The sequence below is a fragment of the Callionymus lyra genome, chromosome 3, assembly GCF_982586985.1.
Source record: "Callionymus lyra chromosome 3, fCalLyr1.hap1.1, whole genome shotgun sequence".
In the NCBI taxonomy this organism is placed as follows: domain Eukaryota; kingdom Metazoa; phylum Chordata; class Actinopteri; order Syngnathiformes; family Callionymidae; genus Callionymus; species Callionymus lyra.
In genome coordinates, this window is record NC_141820.1 from 15287792 (window position 1) to 15309999 (window position 22208).

Here is a 22208-nt window from a genome sequence, read left to right on the forward strand (position 1 = left end):
CGCCTCCCTTGCGGCTCCTCAGTATTCACGCCATCACCAACAACCCAAACAACACCTCAACCTTTACGCCTTTTTTCTTCGTCTCAAGACAAAACACGCTCCGTTCCTGACCCTGCTTCATCTCCGCCATCTTGACATGATCGGATGATTTAAAAAAGTCTCTATTACGGTCATCGACTGGAGCCGAAAGGAAAAGGACGAGCAGCGTTGACTCTTGTAGATTTTAAATCACTGGCATCAGGACTGTAGGGAAAGATTTCCCTCATTATTATTCCGAAGGATCATTCACAACTTTCATCATCATTTCATCATTCTTCCGATGGAACGTTGATCAAGCCATGAACGAACACAATCTCAGGTTTCATCACGTTTTTACATCTAAACCACTGACCTTTCTTTTCATATTATATTCCACATTTTAATGGTAATGTTGATGAAGTTGCTACTCGAACCTGCTCGACCACCACCTGCTCCCCCTAGTAACGGTTGCTAGGGATATTCCCAAAGCCTGTTCTTGGTTACTGGGAACACCAGTAACAGGTTTGTTTGGAATGCAATACGGGAACAAAGGGTTTTCCTTTATGAGTTCTGTTTAAAGCATCATCCTTATGTCTGAATACAGGACATTGTCTTATCTGTACTGTGTCGTATGTGTTCAATAGGTCTGGAAAAGCGCTATACAAATAAAAATTACTTACTTACGATTTTCTATTTAATGTAGTGCATTCATGTCATTTCTAAGGTTCTATCTTTGTGACAGGGAAACACAATTAGTCAGAGCCATTTTGACAATAAATGTTACTTTTTTTTGTTTCTCAAATCTACAAATTCTATAAATCTTTTCCAGCATCCAGACTGAACTAACTGTGAAATCCATGTAATGACTGGGAAGAAGTTCTACCAGCTGCTTTTTGTTGGCACATTTATGATATAAATTTCACTTATTTATTGTTGTTTAATGTTCTGTGTTGTGTGGAAGAACCATAAATGACACAAGTATAAATAAATGTATAAATACACAACTAAATGTATAAATAAATAACTGTAATTCAATAATAAATGTCAAAATAAAACAATTACTTCTGATTTTATATTTATATACACACATTTATTTATAAATTTTGAATTTTATTCATTAATGTATTTAAACATTTCGTCTTTTGTTTATTCTGACAACAAAATGACGAAATAAATAAAAGACAAAATGTATAAAAACATGAATAAATACATGTTGAAATAACGAAATACATAAATTGAACATCAAAATAAATAAAAGTCAAAATTTATAAATAAGAGAAATTAAAAGCCAAAAAATGAAATCTGAAGTAATTCACGTTTTTAATTATTTTGACAATTGGATATTTATTTAAACATTTATATACATATTTAAATGTACATTTTTGTTATGTATTTATACATTTACTTATATACATGTCATTATAAAATAATAATTAATTAAATGAATAGGATACAATAAAACTATGGCATGAGAACCCTGGTTTTGCATTTGATGCATTTTATTTCCAATGGTAAAATACATGACTTATAATAAAATGTATTAAAATGTATCGTCCTGCTTAATTACGTGTGGGTTCACTGTGAATTAATAATCATCCTATTTTATATGTTTTTGTTTTCATTATATTATTTAGAAATGTAACCCATTTTAACTGTATGATCAAAGCTATATAAATGAAAATTCCTTTACCCTTGTGTTATCTCAGGGTCTTTGTTTTCTATAAAGAACACTAAAGTACTCACTGGTGCAGTTTGGCAGCGAAAACAAACAGTTTTTGTCGAGAACTAACACATTAAAGACATGTAACACTGACACGCTTGGTCTTCCATCATTAATTCTGAGCTCTGTTCTTTAGCTCCCTCTCTCTCTCTGATGGTGATTCTATCCAGCCGGTCACTGAACCGATGAAGGACAGTGAAGTGTTCTCTTCTCTTTCATCCCTTCCTTCTCCCAATCTCTTTCTTTTAAAACCACTCATGTCTTCCCCCTTTTGTATCCTCTAGTATACTTTGATGTCTGTGTTCATTCCAAGCTTATTCAACATATGATGTAAGTTCCCTCAGATGTGCAAAACATTTCCAACAAGGAAACACAAAAGCAACAGAATAATGATCCATTACAGTGAAACTCTTTGAAAAAATACATTAAATGAACAAAAGTACGTGTCAAGAGCATTAGATTATTTCATGATATTATAAATAATGATTCAATAGAAGTGTTGATGTCTTACCTTCGCTGTAGCTCTGGCTTGGTACTCTGGGCAGCCATTGACCGTGATTGTTTCATGCATGTACTGGTAGACCTTGAGAAAAACACAAAGAGAATACGAGCATCAACAATTTTGTTGCTAGAAAAGATGTTATTCTGTACAGAAACCACAAAAATGTTGTGTTTACAACACTGGCAATAAAAGGTTCTGATTCTGATACTAGAACGAACACATGTGAAACCACTCGTCTGCTCCCTGAACTGGACTTCAACAGTGAACGGAATCGATTGAAAAGATTCAATCACTAAGAGCGGTTTATATATCAAAAAAATGGTCTAGCCGTCAACTGTGCTCATCGTCATCATCTAATCGACTCCCTGTTCAGTCACTTATGGGATGGTATTGCTCCAGGAACTCCAGGTTCTTGGCTGTACTGAGCACAGAATTGGGGAATCAGCTATTCATATACTGTATATATATATATATATATATAAACAAACAAATGGTGCATCCCTCTTTTGAGTAGACTATTTGACAGGCTAAGTGCCTAACAATAAATGTATCCTAGCATGGATGAGGACAAAAAAACAACCCACAACTTAAAATGATAGTTCACCTAAAATTTCATTTTCACTCATTTTCTGCTCACCCTCATGCTGATTTAGGGTTGGGAGAATAGTCACAGTAATCTGTGTCTCTTTGGAGTTACAGGCAGAAATGTAAGTCAATACGACGCGAATGGCGCACATTGTCTTCGTCCTCCTCGTCCAAAAAGACACTTAAAAACCGCTTGTAATGAAGCCTTGACAAGAGAAATAAATAAATTAAACAAGTCTATAGTAAGATTGTTCGTAGCAGAAGCTAAAAGGCTAACATGCTACACAGACAGAGCCACACAAGCTACCAGTGTAGACAGAAGACAATGGGAGTTTGAGCTACATGTGTCTTTTTGGACAAATAAAAGTGGGCTTCGGTCGCAACCGTCACATGGACACACATTTTTGCCAATAATGCTACAAAAAAAATAACTTCTTTGAAAATAATCCCAACCCTTAGTCAACATGAAGGCAGTAAAAAGTTTGTGAAAATTGAATTTTTGGTCTACTAACCCTTTCCTAAGCTTATAAAATGTTTACTAATAGCAACGCAAATATATCTATATCTACTTGTTGCTTTACAATTGTACTTTGTCACAGTGTTAGCAGTTTCTGCTACTTATGTCTAAACTAACGCAAACGTTCAGTGTCACTCCTGTGAGATGGTAGAAAACTGATAAAATCAAATCTGCCACCAAAGTTACGGCCGTACTAGCAGCCACAATACCTGACACTAGCTACCTCTTGTTGGCCTTGGTATGGACCTCAATGACCAGCGATGTTATGCGATGAAAGAGGATTGGATTGTGTAGATGGTCGTAGTCCATCAATCTCTCCTAGTCCGAGGTGTTGTAAACATGTTTTAAATCCAACTCTGTGTAGTTCCTGAGCAACAAATACTGTACATTCAGCTGTCAATGCTAAAGAAAGATTAGAAAGTCAACACAGAGAAACGATTGTAACAAATATGATATGAGAGTAATGAGTACAGAACAGTTCCCGCCGAGTTTTTTTTTCTTTCAAAAATGCAGCTGAAACGACTTAATGAACTGAGATCTACAGTGATGGAGATGGATGTGTTGATGCGAGAAATCCCTCAGAGGGCATGTTTCTGCCGAGTCGGCGCCAGCGACTTGATGAAACGCATAACTTAGTCATGAATTCACTGGAAACGTCCTGGTGGACTGACATTTATTGTGGCCGCAATCAAACTGCACAAATGGGATTTTTAATTAAGCCATTACTTAACAGGGGAACTTTACTATGGGGACATTTTACATGTCGGACAGTCATAATTCATATTCCTGAAGCTCATATTTGGTCCCTTTAAATGGAAAAATGGTTACTTTGTTTGTTTCTTTTTAACTTTTACCAATAGACAATGTGTCTGATAATCTAGTTACAATCACTTTGATGGTGATATGACAGCTAACATCAGGCTCTAAACTAGGGCTGCATGATATATCGAAAAAATATAGATATCATGATATTTGCACGTGCGATATGCATATCGAAAACGTGCGATAATTTATAATGTTTTATTGGATAAATCAAAGCATTGCTTAAATGCGCACTTTGACCAATCAGTGTCACAATCTGTAAAGTTGTCAATTTGTACTTCTATGTCTCGTTGTCGTTCACGTCTCCGTCTGTCTGTGAGCTGTGCGGCGCAGCTTGCTAGACTCTGTTGCTTTGGCTGACTTAGCGTGGTTCAGTATATACACGGAAGTAAGACTAACTTATGAGCGCTACTTAAACACTAGTGATCCAGTCACTCATCTCTTTCAACCCCCTTTTCTGAAGCAACATATTGTAAGTACTTTTCATCTCTTCGTTTTCAGCGTTCTTAAAAGATCGTGGAACTTCCAAACGAATGTAAACCTGACCGTCTACGCGGTATGCTAACGAGCTAAGTTGTTAGCGTCAAGTCATTTATAAACTGTTTTGTGTGCGTGAACGATGGGGTTTGGATTTATTATTGATTTGATTAGATCGCGAAGCGCCGACAGCTCCTCTCTGATGTCGCTCAGTTTCGCTGCGAAAACCGATGCAAGTCCCGCGAAACTGAGCGTTAAAAACAAAAGGGAAATATCGCATCGTTTTCCTTCTCTTAACCCCCGGACCTCCCCTACAGTACTCGCGGCTGCGCGTTTACGCAGCTACATTATTTAGGTGAAAAAACAAAAAAAATTGCATTAATATCAATATCGCAATTCAAGACACCAATATCAAATATCGCAGTAATTTCCTTTATCGTGCAGCCCTACTCTAAACACACAAAGATGTTGTTTTGTAGACCTGATACTCCCACAATCACATCATTGGTTCATCACTCAGGACGCCTGACAAGATCCCTATTCTTTTCTCTTTTGTAGAAAAGGGAAACAGTCTGTGCCAAATTATAATGTATTTCCGTGGCGAAAACACAGTTCACAATAAAGACCACGAGTCCCTTATTATCTCCATTTCTTCCTGCCGGCACCACTTTCCTTTGTCACTCTTCGAGCAGAAACATTGCTAATTACCTCCATGCCTGCAGCACACGCTTGTTCCTACTTTCAGAATAAAAACCACAACGAATTTGTGTGTTTTAAAACACTCCTTTGAACATCTGAGCGTTGATTATTTTGTTGGCACAAAGCCTTAAAACATAGAATATGAATGGGTTTGTACTTGAGGAACTAGACACGTTCATTCATGAATCTATACTTACGACAACAGGGTACACTTAATATTTATGGTGATAGTTTTGTGGATTTACAGGATTTAGAGAGACATGGTAACACGTAAAATACAGCAAATAAGCAAAAATAAATCATTTTAATTGAAATATTGAGTGTCACAGCGCACCTTCAATCCCGGAAGATTCGTTGTATAAACAAAGCGGGGTGTGATTACAGCTGGCTGGAGGAGGATTGAAGAGACCATTATTACGTCAAAATGGTATCCGCTCTTGTAACCTCTCGTTTGCCGAGATTTCAGACGGGAAACTTCAGTAATAACTTGAAAACATGGTCATGATGAGAGACTTACTGCATCTTGGAGAGGAAGACTTCAACATTTGAAACATGTGAGTGACTCAACAGAGTTTGGTTTTAACATTAGTTTCCCTTTAAGAATGAATAGATTTTATTTTCAAACAAGTATAAAATATGTCAGTATGTGAACATACAAATAATCACTAAGACAAAGGAAAACAAAACTAGTTTAAAAAAAGAGTATAGGAAGAAGTAAAAAGCATTTTTTTACTTTAATTGTAAACCCCTTTTTAATTATTCTTCAATTTCTAGCAAACTGCAACATATTTCTACACATATATCCATAAAAATACTTAAATGAACACAATCATAGCAATAAATAACATACATGTTTTCTCGATTTATCTACATTTCACAATATAACATAAAATACATGTATATACTAAGCAGATATTACATATTAATACATATACTAAATATAAATACATAATAAAGAAGCACTCTTAGCACTACATACCATATACCTTGACTCATATTTCTCTATTATCTCTTATTATTACAATATGACATAATATATTTGATGCTTGTTTAAGCAGATATCAATATAAATACATAATATATACACATACATAGTACATCATATTTATTATCCTGGTACATATACACCATATACTAGTTGCAATATACCCTTTAACACATTTATTTTTCGATATCCATCACTTCTTATCCTCAGTTATCACAATTCCTCTTCTGAATACTTGTTCAGAAATACTTTTTATACCGTTTAAAAATATATATTTGTACTTCATTCAGTCACTGGAAGATTTGAGTGTAAACAACAGTTTTTTGGCTGCCACCTTTACCCACAGAAGTGAGGAGAGAACTCTCTCTGCTGACTTAATGTTCCTTTAATCCTCGGTGATCTCAATTATCCTGATGGAAAACCTCCTCCGACATAGAGAATCAACCACCGTGTTGCAGCAGACGAAAGGTGAAATCTGGAACGCATTCAATTCAATTCACGCTCTTCCCACCATCGACTCCGAAACCAAGCCAAAATCCCGTCCTACATCATTTCCAGCCGGTTACCTCCTTCACCCCGTCGCTCTTCCGTCCTTCCTTTCCCATTTGCGAGGCCGACCGACCCTGACAAGTCATTCAGGCTAACGCGGCGAGACTAAGAGCGAGACTCAACGTTGTTCCTCCTCCATGATGAATATGGCTGCAGGAGACCGACGTCTCTGCTGGCGTTTAGCATCGTATTGCTGACCAGGCTGGTCTCTGCTGCGTATATATCCTTCATATCGACTGCTTTAACGGCAGCTTAGATTAACGTCACACTTAACATTAACTCCACATAAAGGATCACAGTGCGACTCGCTCTGGTTCATCAGGCTATTGATGATGAGATTAGAACTGGACGCTATTGCAAAATGGTTATTTTGATATATATATCTTTAAGTTGATGGATTTTACGGTATTTTATTTTGTGTGTTTTTCTTTAAATAAAAAGAAAAAAAAACTGTAGTTGTTTTCTTCAATTTCATTTTTTAATATATTATAAATAATACATTATTAATTATTAGAATGATGTTTTTCAGGCAATCTATTTGTATTAAACATACTAATATTTAACAGCACCTTTTCTTTTTCTTCTTGTTATTTTTGTAAATATATTTTGTAAATATGTTAGTGTATATATATAATATAGGGCAGATTTTTATTCTATTCTATTCTATTTAGTTTTTTTTTCATTTTATTTTTATTTCTGGGTGTTTTTATTTCTTGTATATTGCTGTTTAAACCGAATTTCCCCTCGCGGGACAAATAAAGGATTCTAATTCTGATTCTGATTCTGATTCTGATTCTGATTCTGATTGTGTAAACCAGAAAAAAAAGCACAACAAGCAGGTACATTTAAAAAAAGAAAAAGCATCAGTCTGTAGTACTGTCATCAGTCTGTACTGACGTCTGCTCATTGCAGACAAGAATGATGTTTAAAAAAAGTACAGATACTAAAATGTTGCATCCAGATAGGATAATAATTCTGCGTTTAGTTTATTGTTATGTAAGTTAGGCCTAGCCAGGGAAGGAAGACTTTTACGTACCATTATTGCCATCATTACGTCATAATGGACTCTCTTAACCTCTCGTTCGCCGAGATTTCAAACCAGGGAGAACTTTATAAGGTAATAAGATCAAAACACTGTCATGATGAGTCATGCTTGCTTGCCTAATACTTGACATAAAGAACTAATTGTTCTTCGTTTATTTTATTTTACCTTAGACCTGAAACTTGATATCATAGTTGCAGAAACTTTTTGCACATTTTTTTTAAATTTTAAATAGTTGCATTTTAGTGCATTTTCCTTGTTAGTAATAATATGAATTTTACATTTGGGGGTCCCTCTTTACATCCTTGAGTTATTGAAATGGTATTAAGTATTGCATTTTTCCCTGAGTATCGTTATCAAGTTGGAAGTTTTAGAGTTGTTGATGTGGAGGCGGATATGAATTTAATTTATTCTTCATATTAACAAAAATGGTGTTTTCTGGATCACTGGCAAATTGCTTGTATTGCTAATGCTAGCTGCCACTTTTGCTCGACCGCAATTGAAAAAAACATTTGTTTCGTTCTATGCATATGATATTCACCGGTATAACGGTACATGCTCGTCATCGTCTCACAGCAACAAGGTTGCAGGTTCGCTTCCAGGTCGGGAGGGAGTCGACCTTTCTGTGTGGAGTTTGTATCTTGTGTGGGTTTACTCCGGGAACTCTGATTTCCTCCCACAGTCCAAAAACATACAGAGGTTGATTGGGAACTTGGAGAAAATTGTCCGTAGGAATATGTGTGTGAATGGTTGTGTGTCTTTGTTTGCCCTTTGACAGACTGGTGTCCTGTCCAGGGTGTCCCTCGCCTCTCGCCCCGAAAAAACCGGGATAGGCTCCGGCCCCCCCTCACTCCCCCGATAAGGGATTTATAACAGTTTTCAGGAGCATTTTACTACTATTACTATTCAAAACCCAATGCAATTTGATTTGTTGGATCATGTAGTGTACATGTGGTAAACAGACAAGAATAAAATGTGTATAAAATAGAATGTATCTCAAAAAAACGTTTCACACAAAATGTTCGGACCGAGCCCGTTAAAGGCATCGAAGGCATCTTCCCCACTGATCTGCTCGTAACTGTCGGCCTAATGGCTGCCGAAGCATGGAGGGCGGTTAAAAACAAGCGATACGAAGCAACACGAGACGCTCTAATGTTCCCTGTGATGACAGTAATAGTGGAGTGTTTGCAGTAGCTAGCAGTAACTGCCTCACACTTCTATCGTATCCCTGCAGCTCCTCTCAGCCTGTTATTGACTATAAACCACAATAATCCCAGGGTGTTTGCTTCGGTTCCCTTAGCGACCGTGTTTACTCTCGTGGGAGGACGATTGTCATGAATGGGTGACACTGGAGAGAAGACCAGGAGGAGGATGTATGTTCTTTCTGCTCGACCATTAGGAAACAATACTGTCTTTCATTTAATGGTTTGCTGACTTGATTACATTTCTACCAAAGCAATCCTTCCCGAGTAATGGAATCTCTTCATCATAACAAATGTTGATGGAGGAGATCGTTCAACAGTTTCCAGCCATTCCCTTTTAATACATAGTTTGGGCGAGGGGTCCTGAACGCACCACGGTGCTGTCAGGTGCATTATTCTCGTAGTGAGGGAAGGAATCTCTGTGTCTACCTGGACATTAGTAGTAAGTAAGTAAGAAATGTATATTTATAGAGCGTTTTCTAGACCAGGGTCACAAATCGCTTAAACAATAAAAAAAAAAACTCGAAAAAAAAATACTAAAAAGATCAAGATAAGCCGAGAAAAACAGTAGTATTTGTCAAAAGGAATCAGGACTGAGAACGCCCTGAGAAACCCCTAGAGAACGCCTACTGTACTACACAAGGGCACTGAAAGACTCTGGAATAAGAACCCCTGAAGAACTTATCTTATCTTATTTTAGTGGTTTGTTTATAACACAATCATAATACCTTTTTTGTCAGGTGACACACAAACATGTTTTTTCATTTAGTGTCTGTTTTCTCTTGTTATATACAACGAAATATATAGATTTATTGGCAAATTAATGCAGATATACATTATTTTACTCAAATGTTATCAAACAGGTCTGAAGTTTTTATTAAACCATTAGAGTTAAGTTCTCTCTAGTAGCTCACTTTTTATTTATTTTCAGATTTAATATCAGTAATCGTACTTACTTTATTTTATATCTTAGCTTGAAATATATCAAAATATTCTATGGTACTAATTGCTTTTTCTGTGCCAGTATTGCACGTCAATAAAAATATAAATATCTTTGTAATCATGAGTAAAAATCGTCAGAATTGATGATTGAATTGAGGCATACATTTTTTTTTTTAATTGACTATAATTGACATTTCTAATTATTTTCTGATTTAATACCAGTAATTGTACTTACTTTTATCTTGAATCTTAGCTTGAAATATATATAAATTATTTTATGGTAGTAATTGCTTTTTCTGTGCCAATATTGCACGTCAATAAAAATAAAAATATCTTTGTAACCATTATTGTCTGCTTAAAAGTGGTCATAATTGATGATTGAATTAATGCATACATTTGTATTTATAATTGACTGAATATTGAACTGCTGCACACACATCGTATAAAGAGCTTGTCTCAAAACGGCCATCAGGGAAAACAGATTTGTCACCTTTATGTCGGTCAAATACTCAATAATCGCAATAATCTCCCTGAATTCACGATGATACGCAGCCAAGATCGTCGATGAATAATCCAGTCGTAATACAAAAGCCATCAATGCTCCGTGGTTAGCAGCTCGTCACGATTACTACTCTACATCTCGTCGTCAGTAATGAGGCCGAATCTCCGTCTCCGACGCGCTTAATTGAAATTCAGCTCATCAAACTTTTGCGTAAATTAAATGCCGCTGAAAGGTTTTGGCTGATTGGTTTACGCTACAACGGAGTCCAAGTCAAAGAGGATTTCTTTGCCCTACACTTTACAAAAGCAGTGCAACAAAGAGCAATCCAATCATCGAAAAACTGACGTCTTTGGCCCAGAAAGCAGCGAAAACCGAAGCCAGAATAGAAATATCTAACACAAATATAGACGTATGACTCACACCGGCTTCAGTGACTCACCTCTCTGATGGCTGTGCAGAACTCACTCTGAAGGACTTTCTTCAGAGACTGAAGTTTATGCCCGGGAACGTCTCCCGACTCCTGCAGCTTCTCCAGCAGCTCGATAGCTCTGGCAACGTCTGGCGGAAGAAACAGAAACGTGTGTTATAGATCGGAACACAATCATCGATCTCTGTCATCGGCACCTTGTTTTCCTGTTGATAACAAAAATCTTTATTCTATGCTCGAGTAACCGCATAGATTTCTACCCCCAAATAAAATTCAGAGATATTTCCTCGTCAAAATGCGCAACAGAGACAAGTTATGAAGTAAAATAAGTCGTAGGAAAGTTGTAAAGTGATTCTATAAAAACAATTAAGTATTATAAGATGTGATAATAGCTTTTATTGTTGGGGAAATGTGAGATTTCAGAACTGCTCGTCAAAGAGTACACAAACATACATATAAACAAAACACTATCAGGAAAAGAAAATTGATTTTAAGAATCTTATTTTAAGATATCTGTTTTTTACTGGGGATATATAACCTATATTTTAATTATAAATTAAATATTATAAGATGTGATAATAGCTTTTATTGTTCGGGAAATGTGAGATTTCAGTAGTGCTCGTCAAAGAGTACACAAACATACATATAAACAAAAAACCATCAGGAAAAGAAAATTGATTTTAAGAATCTTATTTTAAGATATCTGTTTTTAACTGGGGATATATAACCTATATTTTAATTTTAAATTAAATAATAATAAAGTCCATCCATCTGTCTGTCTGTCAAAGTTATTTTATTGTTCAATAAAGTGTTTGTAGAATAAAATCATTCGAGGTTTTTCATACTCACACAGGGTTTATTTTTGTGCAATTAAACTCATAGCTGCTAGATGGCAGCATTACATCCTCAGCAGCTAAGGCGACAATGAAATACCGGTGATGACTAAGGACGAGAGGATACAGTCGACTCAAGCAGTTTTAAAGCTGATGTTTGGACATATGTTGGTTTCAAAACAAATGAAAGTAGTTACGACTTCATAAAGAGTCAAGTACTCGACAGTACTACAAATATATCCTTGTTACTACAGTATCACAATATACTGCATTATTGCCCCTGTATCGTATCAAATGTATTCCAATACACAGCACCAGCATCTTTCAAGATCAGTCCGAAGAGATCTTGGGTGAGATAGAAGATCAAACTCATTCCTCCTCCTGCTACTATTACCCTCACAACCCTGGTGTGATTCTGTCTTACTCTCTGAAGAGAACCAACAAAGCGAGAAAGTGAAAGAACAATCATCTTCTTTATGATTGCTTCTGAAAATCCAGTTAGAACTGATATCAAGGTACATCTCAGGAGGAAACTTCCGAGTCCACCTACGAATGAAATCAAACACAACCTCTGGATTGGCCATAAATATGTCTTTATTTAACTGTAACTCTAATTAAATACTGCAGACAAACAATGCATCTTAACCATCAACTTACTGTGTGCAATCCTGAAAGTATTTTATATTATTTTGGTCAAAAAAATTAGACAAAAAGGTCAAATTAAATTTTTTAAATCTAATTATCGAAAGTGGGGTAAATAATCCTAAAAGCGGTGTGAGCAAACTGTATTTTGAATTATATAGTTTAAAAACCTTTGTTCACTCAAATTATTTATTTTGTATCAAGTTACAATTGTCAGCAATTAAGTTGCCACAGGGATTTTTAGCAATATGATAAAAAATTTTTTTTAATGTATAACTATATACTATATATTTAATATATTCCTTTAAATTTAATAAGCTGTATGACTTCATAATAAAACGATATACTACAAAAGAGTAGTTTCAATATCATGAAGACTGCAAACACAAATAGCTAAATGACAGAATTATTAAAGATATTTTTAAGAAGAAACACTTTTTGCTCTCGAATCAATGAATAAATAAACATGTTAATCAAAATCAAACAAATACTGTGAAAATAAAGCCTTATTAATGTCACGTTTACTTTCGTTCTTATTCGATACTTTGTAACGTCGTGAATAACCGATAAGGTTTTATTTTTTTGGTGGTGGTTTTTGTTTGGACTGTTTGAACCAGATTGCAGCAGCAATTATAAAGCAGTGGTCGCTCGTGCTAAGTTATCAGAGCAGCAAAGTGACCTAAATGTTTATCGGCGCTCATTAAAGACCATCTGAGAGAGACTCGTCTTCGTCTCCTCGCCGGCGGTCGAAAAAAAAAGGTGACTTACGAAAAAACATCGACCGGTTCAATCTTTCGAGGTTGTAAATCCCTCCATCGTTTTCCATTGAACCTGCCCTTCGCGAAGAGATAAATCTGAATAGCAAATGTTGTTTCCATGGTCGGTCGCTCTCCTTCAACTCTCTTATGAACGCTCGATCTGGAAGTCATCGGATCGGAGTGACAGATAGTGGCGAAGAACTGAGGACGCCGACGCTGCTGCATGACAAAGCAGCCTCTGGACTGCAGGGCATCGCTCTTGCATCACATTAAGTAGGAATGATAGTGGGAATCAGACACAATGGCATCTTGCATTAACGTTGAAAGGCCGGTGTGGACACAAAATCCCCATCCCCTGAACCCCCCTGGGCTCTCCGGTTAGAACTCTTGTCAGGGAAATACAGTCCTGCATCAGCTTAAAGCTAGCGCTGAGGAAATACAAGCACATTTTCTAATCTGCCTTGTGCAGCACCTTGAAGGCCGGTCGCTACATTCAATAGAACGACGGTCAACTCTTATCTCCGCCGGCACTTGACAACCGTTCAATCTCCACTTGAAAGTCCTCTTGAGGGACCTGAAGGAGGTTCTCACACAAGAGACCACGTTAAACACGTCCATCTTAACATTTAAATGAATTCAAGTTCATTGAAAAGTGACGTCGTATCCGAGGAAATGGGAATATAACTGAATGAGACGCTGCCAAGAAAATGTTTGACACAAAATGTAATTTATGGAAAAGACTCCTTGAACAGTATTTGAAAGTCTTTTACGATTATTGATGACTAATCGTAGTACATTTTTCAAATTTCATGCCAGTACTGTATATATACTGTAACTAAGTAAGTAATTATTGGTGAAGCGCCTTTCTAGACCAGGGTCAGAAGCGCTTGAACAATCAAAAGCAATAAAAATTTAAAAATACCTACAAATTTAAAAACGCTAAGTCAAAAACAAGAGTCTCAGAGAATCAGGGAAAAAGCACAAATAAAAATTTCTTAAGATGTTTCTTGAAGGAGTCAGTAGATCATCAAACACAGAGGGAGAGAAAGATCGTTCCAAAACCTGGAAGGATTTCTCTCCTCTGGTCCAGAACCGTGTTCAGGAACCATCGGTAGATTCTGATCCACAGACCTCAGAGCCCGAGCTGGGGTGTAAGGCTGGATCAGATCACTGATGTAAGGAGGAGTCTGACCATGAATAGATCTGAAAGTAAGAACCAGATTTTTTAATTGATCCTGAAAGAAACTGGCAGCCAGTGAAGAGTTTTAAGGATCGGAGAAATGTGAGTTCTTCTACTAGAGCGGGTCAGAATTCTCGCTACAGAGTTTTGTATTAACTGCAGGCGAGACAGATCCTTCTTGTTAAGACACCAAAATAAACTTTTACAACAGTCTAAACGAGAAGAAACAAAAACATGAATTATAAGCTCCAGGTCATGTTGTGACATCATTTTTTTATATTTTTAAAATGTAAATGTTTTATTCTCAAAATGTTCTCAACACTAAATGTGGTAGGAAATAATTTTTGCTTATTCTCATAGCTCAAATAATTCTATATAGTCTTTCCTTTCTTCCTCTGAAACAAAAGCACACACTGTACCTTTAAATATCAACGTACAAACTGCCTTTTTATTCACTTAAATCAGCCTCTGACCCAAGACCCAGTGGTGTTGATGCTCTCGGGGGGGAAAAAGTGGATCCAGATGTTTGCAGCATCTGCACACTGTATTTATTTGTAACTCTTAATGAGAAACTTTAACACATACAGGAAGCTCCTTCACTACGTTCTATGCAATCAGGTCGTTCCCACTCTGTCATTCCACGGACCTTTCTTTTCATCAGAGTGTGGAGGCGGCGTGTCGTGAAACCTTCTCGCTCGCACGTGTGCACCATAATCCAGGAGCAACTCCGACACCAGCGAGAGCGTCTTAATGAAGCTGCAGCTCCGAGAAGATCCGGCTAATTTCCCTCGGCTGTGTTTGGATGAGCAGGTTTTTTTTTTAATTACATAATGGAAAAGGATTTTTTAATGAAGTCATCTATTCAACACATTACAGATAATTAATTTAGTGATTAACCAAGTCACCGTAGTGTAAACATAGGTTAAGTCAGTGCTTGTTATGATGAGCTATACTGTCCTGTTCGGGACTGATGTGAAGAAATGTACATCCATTTTTTTTCAGTTTAAGTGAATTTAAAAGCAAAAAACCTGTTATTTTTCCATAAAAAATGCCAAAATAAAGACAATTGTTTTATTTAATTTACAACATAATGAGTAAACCTATAGAAATATGTATTTTCTTCAGGTCTTTTGTGCAAAAGAATATTTAAAAAATAAAGTATCTTCAAAACACATCAAACATACATATATTGAAAAAATTAAACACAGTTGTCTTATTTTATTGGCAAATAATGAGTTTAAAATATGAAAACGGGTCCTGTTTCGATGACAAAATGTCAAAATAAACACATTTGTCTTATTTTATTTGCAACATAATGAGTTTAAACGCTTTAACTGGTCATGATTTAAAGACTTGATGTAAAAATAAAACAAGTTGTTTCATTTTATTTTGAAGATTATTTGTTTTAAAAGCTTAAAACTGGTTCTGAATTGTGGACTTAATGTAAGAATAAACACACTTGTTTTATTTTATTTGTAAGATGATTCGTTTAAAAGCTTAAAACTGCTTTTTATTTGACTAAAACATATACAAATAAATAAACTTGTTCTATTTTACATTTAATATGATGTAGAAAAAAGCTTAAAACTGGTGCTAAATTGTGGACTTAATGTAAAAATAAACACACTTATTTTATTTGTAAGATGATTAGTTTAAAAGCTTAAAACTGCTTCTTATTTGAGTAAAACACACAAAAATAAATAAACTTGTTCTATTTTATATTTAATATGATGTGTTTAAAAGCCTAAAATGGGTCCTAATTTGAGGACATAATGTAAAAATAAAACAACTTGTTTCATGTTTTTTTTCTTCAAAACCATTACTTTAAAAACTGGTTCTAATTTGAGTAAAACATATTAAAATGAATACACATACTATTGTGTTTTCAAGATGTTTAGAAGCTTAAAACTGCTCCTGATTTGAGGACTTAATTTCAAAATAAACACACTTTTTGCTTTTGTATTTTCAAGATAAATCATTTAAAAGATTTAAACTGGTCATGAATTGAGGACTAAAATAATTTACCATCAGAGTAAAACTATTAATATAATGTCACTTTTGAAACTTTCGTGCCACTGCAAATTTTCAAGAAGAATATTTTTAAACAAAGTACATTTTTGGCACACACATCAAAAACATGGAATGAGACCAAAATCTGTATGGTTGTCTCAAAATCACACTGGATTAAAGTTCATGATGATATTCTGGCCTTTGAAGATATCAGTGTTTAAGATAAGAAACCGATATTATTGATGTCAACGATTAAACTGAGACTTACAGGAAGATCAAAACTGAGGGACATGTTTGGCAAAATGGGACAAAAATAAAGATATATTGAGTCTCCAAGAATACAATATAAAAAAAAATGCAATATTGAACTTTTTAATGTCATTTTTAATGACCCTTCTTTATAGTTTGTCCACCATATTAAGGCTAGTTTTGTTCTTTCTTTTATTTAAGAGATGACATTTTCCACCCCTGGTTTAATTCCTTCATACAGTTCCGTCAGTTTCTTTTCCTGTTTTGTTAGGGATTGTTGTGAATCTGGGATAGGTCTTAATTCCATCTGAACGCGAGTCAAAAATATATACCGGATGAAATGGACTCGTGAAGCGTCAGCATCAACCTTCACGACACACATCTGCTTTGATCTGGAAATTTCCTCCACGTCCTCTTTCAAAAACACGCTGCTTGGATATGACAGTTCCTTTGTACGCAGCTGAATATTTTCCTTTTTCTCTGTTGCTGGGCAACAGTTATAATCAAATGTCAACGTAAGATGGGATTTTTTTTTTTCCTCTTAAAACAACCATTAGTAAATGCTAGATTCAAATACCATTTGGATTTTAAATCGTATATAAAATACTGTTTCTAATTGAAAAAATATATATATATATATTCTGTGACAACATTTTGTATCCAAAGAGACTAAACTGTGTTAATGACAACAAATATTCTCATTTTAAAACAATTAATTCAATCATCATGTTCTTCTCTGTCAGGATTAGAGATAAATCTAAACTTATTAGTAACTGAAGACTGAGCCGGTTGGTGTCGTGACAGCCGTGGAATGTGTGTGTTCTCGCTCATGGGCAGCGTTCGCCTACTCAAAAATAATTGGTTCTTTTTAAAGTCGAGCAGCAGGAAATTTGTCACAAACAACAAGAAACTGAGCTTCCTTTTTGAGCTGTTATCATAGCTGGGTATCTCTTAAAACTGATGCATGATGGTTATAATGGAATAATGTTTCCGTTACCGAGGAAACGAAGAAAGAAACAGACCGATATTGGTCAGGTTTTCCCAGATTTGTTGAGAAAATCTTAAGTGCTACGATCTTCTTTGGAGCGCTCTTAAAGAAAAAAGACTTTGCGTTTCCCAGAGTTGCTCTTAGCTTGAGAAGATCTTACACTAGGAAGGAAATGTACGATCAAGCTGACCCTCTCATAACATTCTTCTTAGCGACCAAATGCTTATTGATCAACTTCAGGGAAATGTATATCCTGCAATTATTTGAATAAAATAAAAGCTCAATGAAGAAAAAAACATGTTTTATTATATTAAACATTATACACATACGTGTATATAAGTGTATATTACTACTACGACTAACCCATTAAATATTAAATAGTCTAATTCATCCGTAAAACAACTTTAAACTCACCACTTTGAATGTACACACTGAAATAAATCAACGCCGATTGACATACGCGGAAGATGCATTCGAGGGCGTAGGAATTTTACAAAGAAATGAGAAAACACTATAATTTAATACACATAAAATATATGTGGTTTCTAACAACTACACATAAAAACATCAACAACTTTGTGGTATTTCACAGATATCAGGGATGTCGATGAACTCATAGAGGTTTCAGTTAAGAGCTTCTTAGGAAGCGTCTTTGGCTTGCCCTTGTCCTAAGAAGGCAGGTAAGAAGGCGTCTGGGAAACACCCATATCTTAGCGCTCCTTCTTAGCCGAACCCTTCTTAACCCTTAAGTTATCTCAGTGTCCAAAACACAAACACTTTTATTTTTGGGTCACCTTGACCCTAAAATAACACAAGGGTTAAGAGCCTTCTTACATCCTTAAGAAGAATGGAATCTAGGAAAACCCAGCCAATGACTCAAAATGATTCACTATTTTTTAAGTGATCCGTTCGGAGAAGATGAATGAATCCCGGTAATGTGACCATCTTTCATTCTTCTGGAGAGACGAGTCACTTGTACGGTAATAAAGTTATCAAAAGGACAGACTCTTATTGCACCTTCTACGAATCAATGGAAACGTGGTTTACACAAACTCCTTATGGAATTACTGGCGGATTCCGGTGGCAGCGGTTATTACCGCCGTCCCACGATTATTGATTCTGACTCCAAATAATCCTCATATCTTTGAGTTTTACCATTCATCCAATAAAAGCGCTAATCACATTTTATTGTGTAGGAATGTAAAATGTGATTTTAGTTCCGTCCAAATTCCATTTTTTTGGTTAATTGATTGATAGGAATTGAACCTTTGCTAAAAGGGTCTGGCAGAAGCTATTAAATCTGTTTAAATGTTGTCGGGCTAAACTGTATTTAGAACCTGTGCTTTCACAAAAATGAAAATGTCACTTTCCCGAGTCAACGGCAACTTATTTAGCTGGATCACGATATCAGGAAGTAGCATATTGTGCCGACAAAGCAACATTATTCGCACACACTGCCTGGAGAAAGCACTGGAGCGTGAGTGCATTGACCCCTGATTCCTTTATGCAAATAAGCTATTAATATAACCAACATCCTGTGGTAAAGTGACACAAGCTGGTTTCCTATCAGGGTGTGTGTACTGAAGAGAATCTACCGACACAATACGTATCACGATACATGTACGATACATACATCATACTGCGGATCACATGGCTCTTATCAGCACTGTCTTGTAAAGCTTTAAAAGCCAAAATAAATCCAAACATCAGCTTTAAAAAGCTGCTGGACTCTGGTGTGTCATTTTATTTTTCGGTCATCGCTGCCATTTTCGCTGGTTTTGTTGTTACTTTTTGGCATGAAGGATATGGCGAATGTCGCCAACTAGTGGCCGGAGGTTTAACTGCAGATATTTGAGTGTTAACTGTAAATTTAAAGATCAAATCGTTGTCTTTTTATAAAGACACTATTGAAATATAAACCAAACCCAAACTATTCATTTAATAAAAATGTCTTTAAAAAAATATATATATATATTGATACAGTGCTATTAAATATCGATACGGTAACGGGGAAAGAAATACCGCTATATATGGTTAAATCGATATTTTCTTACACCCTCAATTTTGAATTATCCATACATTTGTGACGGAACGATATATATGCATATTGTTTATTTTGTGTCTGCTTCCTATGTTTGCATATTGCTTTTTGTTTTTTTTGTGTGTTTGCTTCCTACATTTTTCTTTTATCCTTGCAAATACACAAAAAAGTAATAGCACTTTCAGAAAACAAAAACAAAATGAGCAAATGTTGAGAACATTTTCATGTTAATTGCAAAATAAAAAAGGATTTTTTTTATTGCTAAACATTGCCGTATTTATATTTTCTAACACCCATAATGCACAGTACCTCGTCACATGACCACCGACAAAGCATACCCTGACACGATTGGACAGAACAAAAGACTGAGAGTTTTCTTAGCTTCATACTTAATAAAGATATGGTTTTAAGCTTCTTTGTGTTTTAACTGAATCATATTAAGTCAACATTTATATATATATATAATATATTTAGTGTAGAAACTGTAATTGTAACCAAGTCTCTTAAAAATAATCCAGTTGGTGTGAAAGAGTTTCACAGTGGAGACAGACACACCACTGTGGCAGAGGCAGGTGGTTTGAACGTCATCACGTCTAATCCTTCAAACCACTAACGTAACATGTGACTCGTCTTATATCTGTTTTTTTCTCTCTCTCGTTGAATTCCACAGAACAAGTAGTTCAGTCCTCATACCAGGACTAGTTTTAACATCTTATCTTGAGAATTTATCTTTTTATGTGTTACTGAAATCAGATTCAGTTTTAAGCTTTTAAACACATGTTGCAAATTAAATGAAAAAAAGGTGTTTATTTAGATATTTAGTTCTCAAATCAGGACCAGGTTTTATTGGCTTTTAAAGTCATTATTATGAAAATAAAATTAAACAACTGTATTTATTTGTATATACGTTACTTTAATCAGTATTAGTTTAAGCTTTGAAACTCATTATGTTGAAAATAAAATAGAATTAGTATCTTTATTTTGATATTTAGTCCTCGAAAAAGGAACAATTTTATGCTTTTAAACTTATTATTATTCCTATAAAATAAGAAGAAGTGTTGTTGTTTATTTTTATTTAGTCCTCAAATCAGGATCAGTTTAAACCTTAACTCATTATAATGGAAATAGAATAAAACACGTGTATTTATTTTGACATTCAGTCCCTCTAAGAAGGATTAGTTTTAAGAATTTTAACTCATTATTGTGTACATAAATGAACAAGTGTATTTATATTTATAATTATTACTCAGACCAGGACAAGTTTCATTATTTTATACTCATTATGTTGGCAATAAAATACAACAAATATGGTTTATTTTGACATATAGTCATCAAATCAGGACCAGTTCGAGCTTTTTTCAAAATAAAATGAAACTAGTGTTATTAATTTGACATTTAGTCCCTCTAAAAAGGAGCAGTTTTAAGCATTTTTACTAATTATTGTAAAAATAAATGAACAAGTGTATTTATATTTATTACTCCAACCAGGAGAAGTTGTATTATTCTAAACTCATTATAATAGTATTAAAATCAATCAAATGTGGTTTATTTTGACATTTAGTCATCAAATCAGGACCATTTTGAGCTTTTTTTTCAATATAAATGAAACTAGTGTGTTTGTTTTTCAACCTTAAAGTCGTGTTCAGCTGCTCCTCCATCAGAGGCTTGCCAGTAAAAGTTAATGTTCTGAAACAAACAACACAATATTCTACTACTGTGGAGTTTAAGACCTTCTCTATCAGATTACAGCCTCGTATTTTATAATAGGCAGCTGTAACTGACGTGATGTTTTCATACATTATAAATACTCGATCATCTCTCCTTCATTTGTGAAATGATACTTCAAGATCTTAATTGACAGCTACAGTAGATTCTGTAGAAACTGATCGTTTCATTTGCTCTCGAGCTCTTCCTTCACAAAGGTCAACATCTCTACGACGTGGATCTAAATGCCAGCTCTCCCAAACAACATTCTTCGCCGATACTTTCACCGGCGGATGAATCCGTGTTTCTGTCACAATAACAGGAAGCCCGGGGGGATGTAGGATTTCTCCTTCCTTCCCGACACACCAGGCAACAGTCGAGGAACTACTCCCAACTACATTTCAATTATCCTGTTTTCTCAGCTGCGGGAGGCGGAGCTTCCAACGTCCAGATGATCCTATCATTACATCTCAGATTGCTGTTTGCTTTGCAATCTGCTGACGGGTGAGACTTTGTAGCGTTCGCAGCGCGAGACTGCAACGTTAGACTTGAGGTCACGGACGAGTGCAGACAAACCCCTTCCAGCAAAATGAGGTCAGACATATCCAGGTGACGATTTGAGGTTGAGGTCACTTTTTTGTTTTTGCTGCTCAGTTTCTCTGGACTGAATAACTCGGAGGGAACAACAGTTTATTTTTCACGTTTAAATTTACTCTTCTCGGAACCACACCCTGAAATATCAGGAGGTTGTTTTTTAACTGCTCAATGTACCCTGGAAATATATATATTTTTTAAACTAAATATATGATTAAAC

General features: G+C 35.4%; 1 protein-coding gene across 1 annotated transcript in view; it reads right to left on the reverse strand.

The window, feature by feature from the left end:
• lin7a (lin-7 homolog A (C. elegans)) overlaps positions 1 to 22208 on the reverse strand; it is a 38849-nt gene that overhangs the window by 14815 nt on the left and 1826 nt on the right. The window contains exons 2-3 of the mRNA XM_087786576.1: positions 11002 to 11120; positions 2250 to 2321 (exon numbers count right to left, since the gene is read on the reverse strand). Of these exons, the coding sequence (XP_087642702.1) occupies positions 2250 to 2321; positions 11002 to 11120 (191 nt within the window). The remainder of the gene's footprint in view (positions 1 to 2249; positions 2322 to 11001; positions 11121 to 22208) is intronic.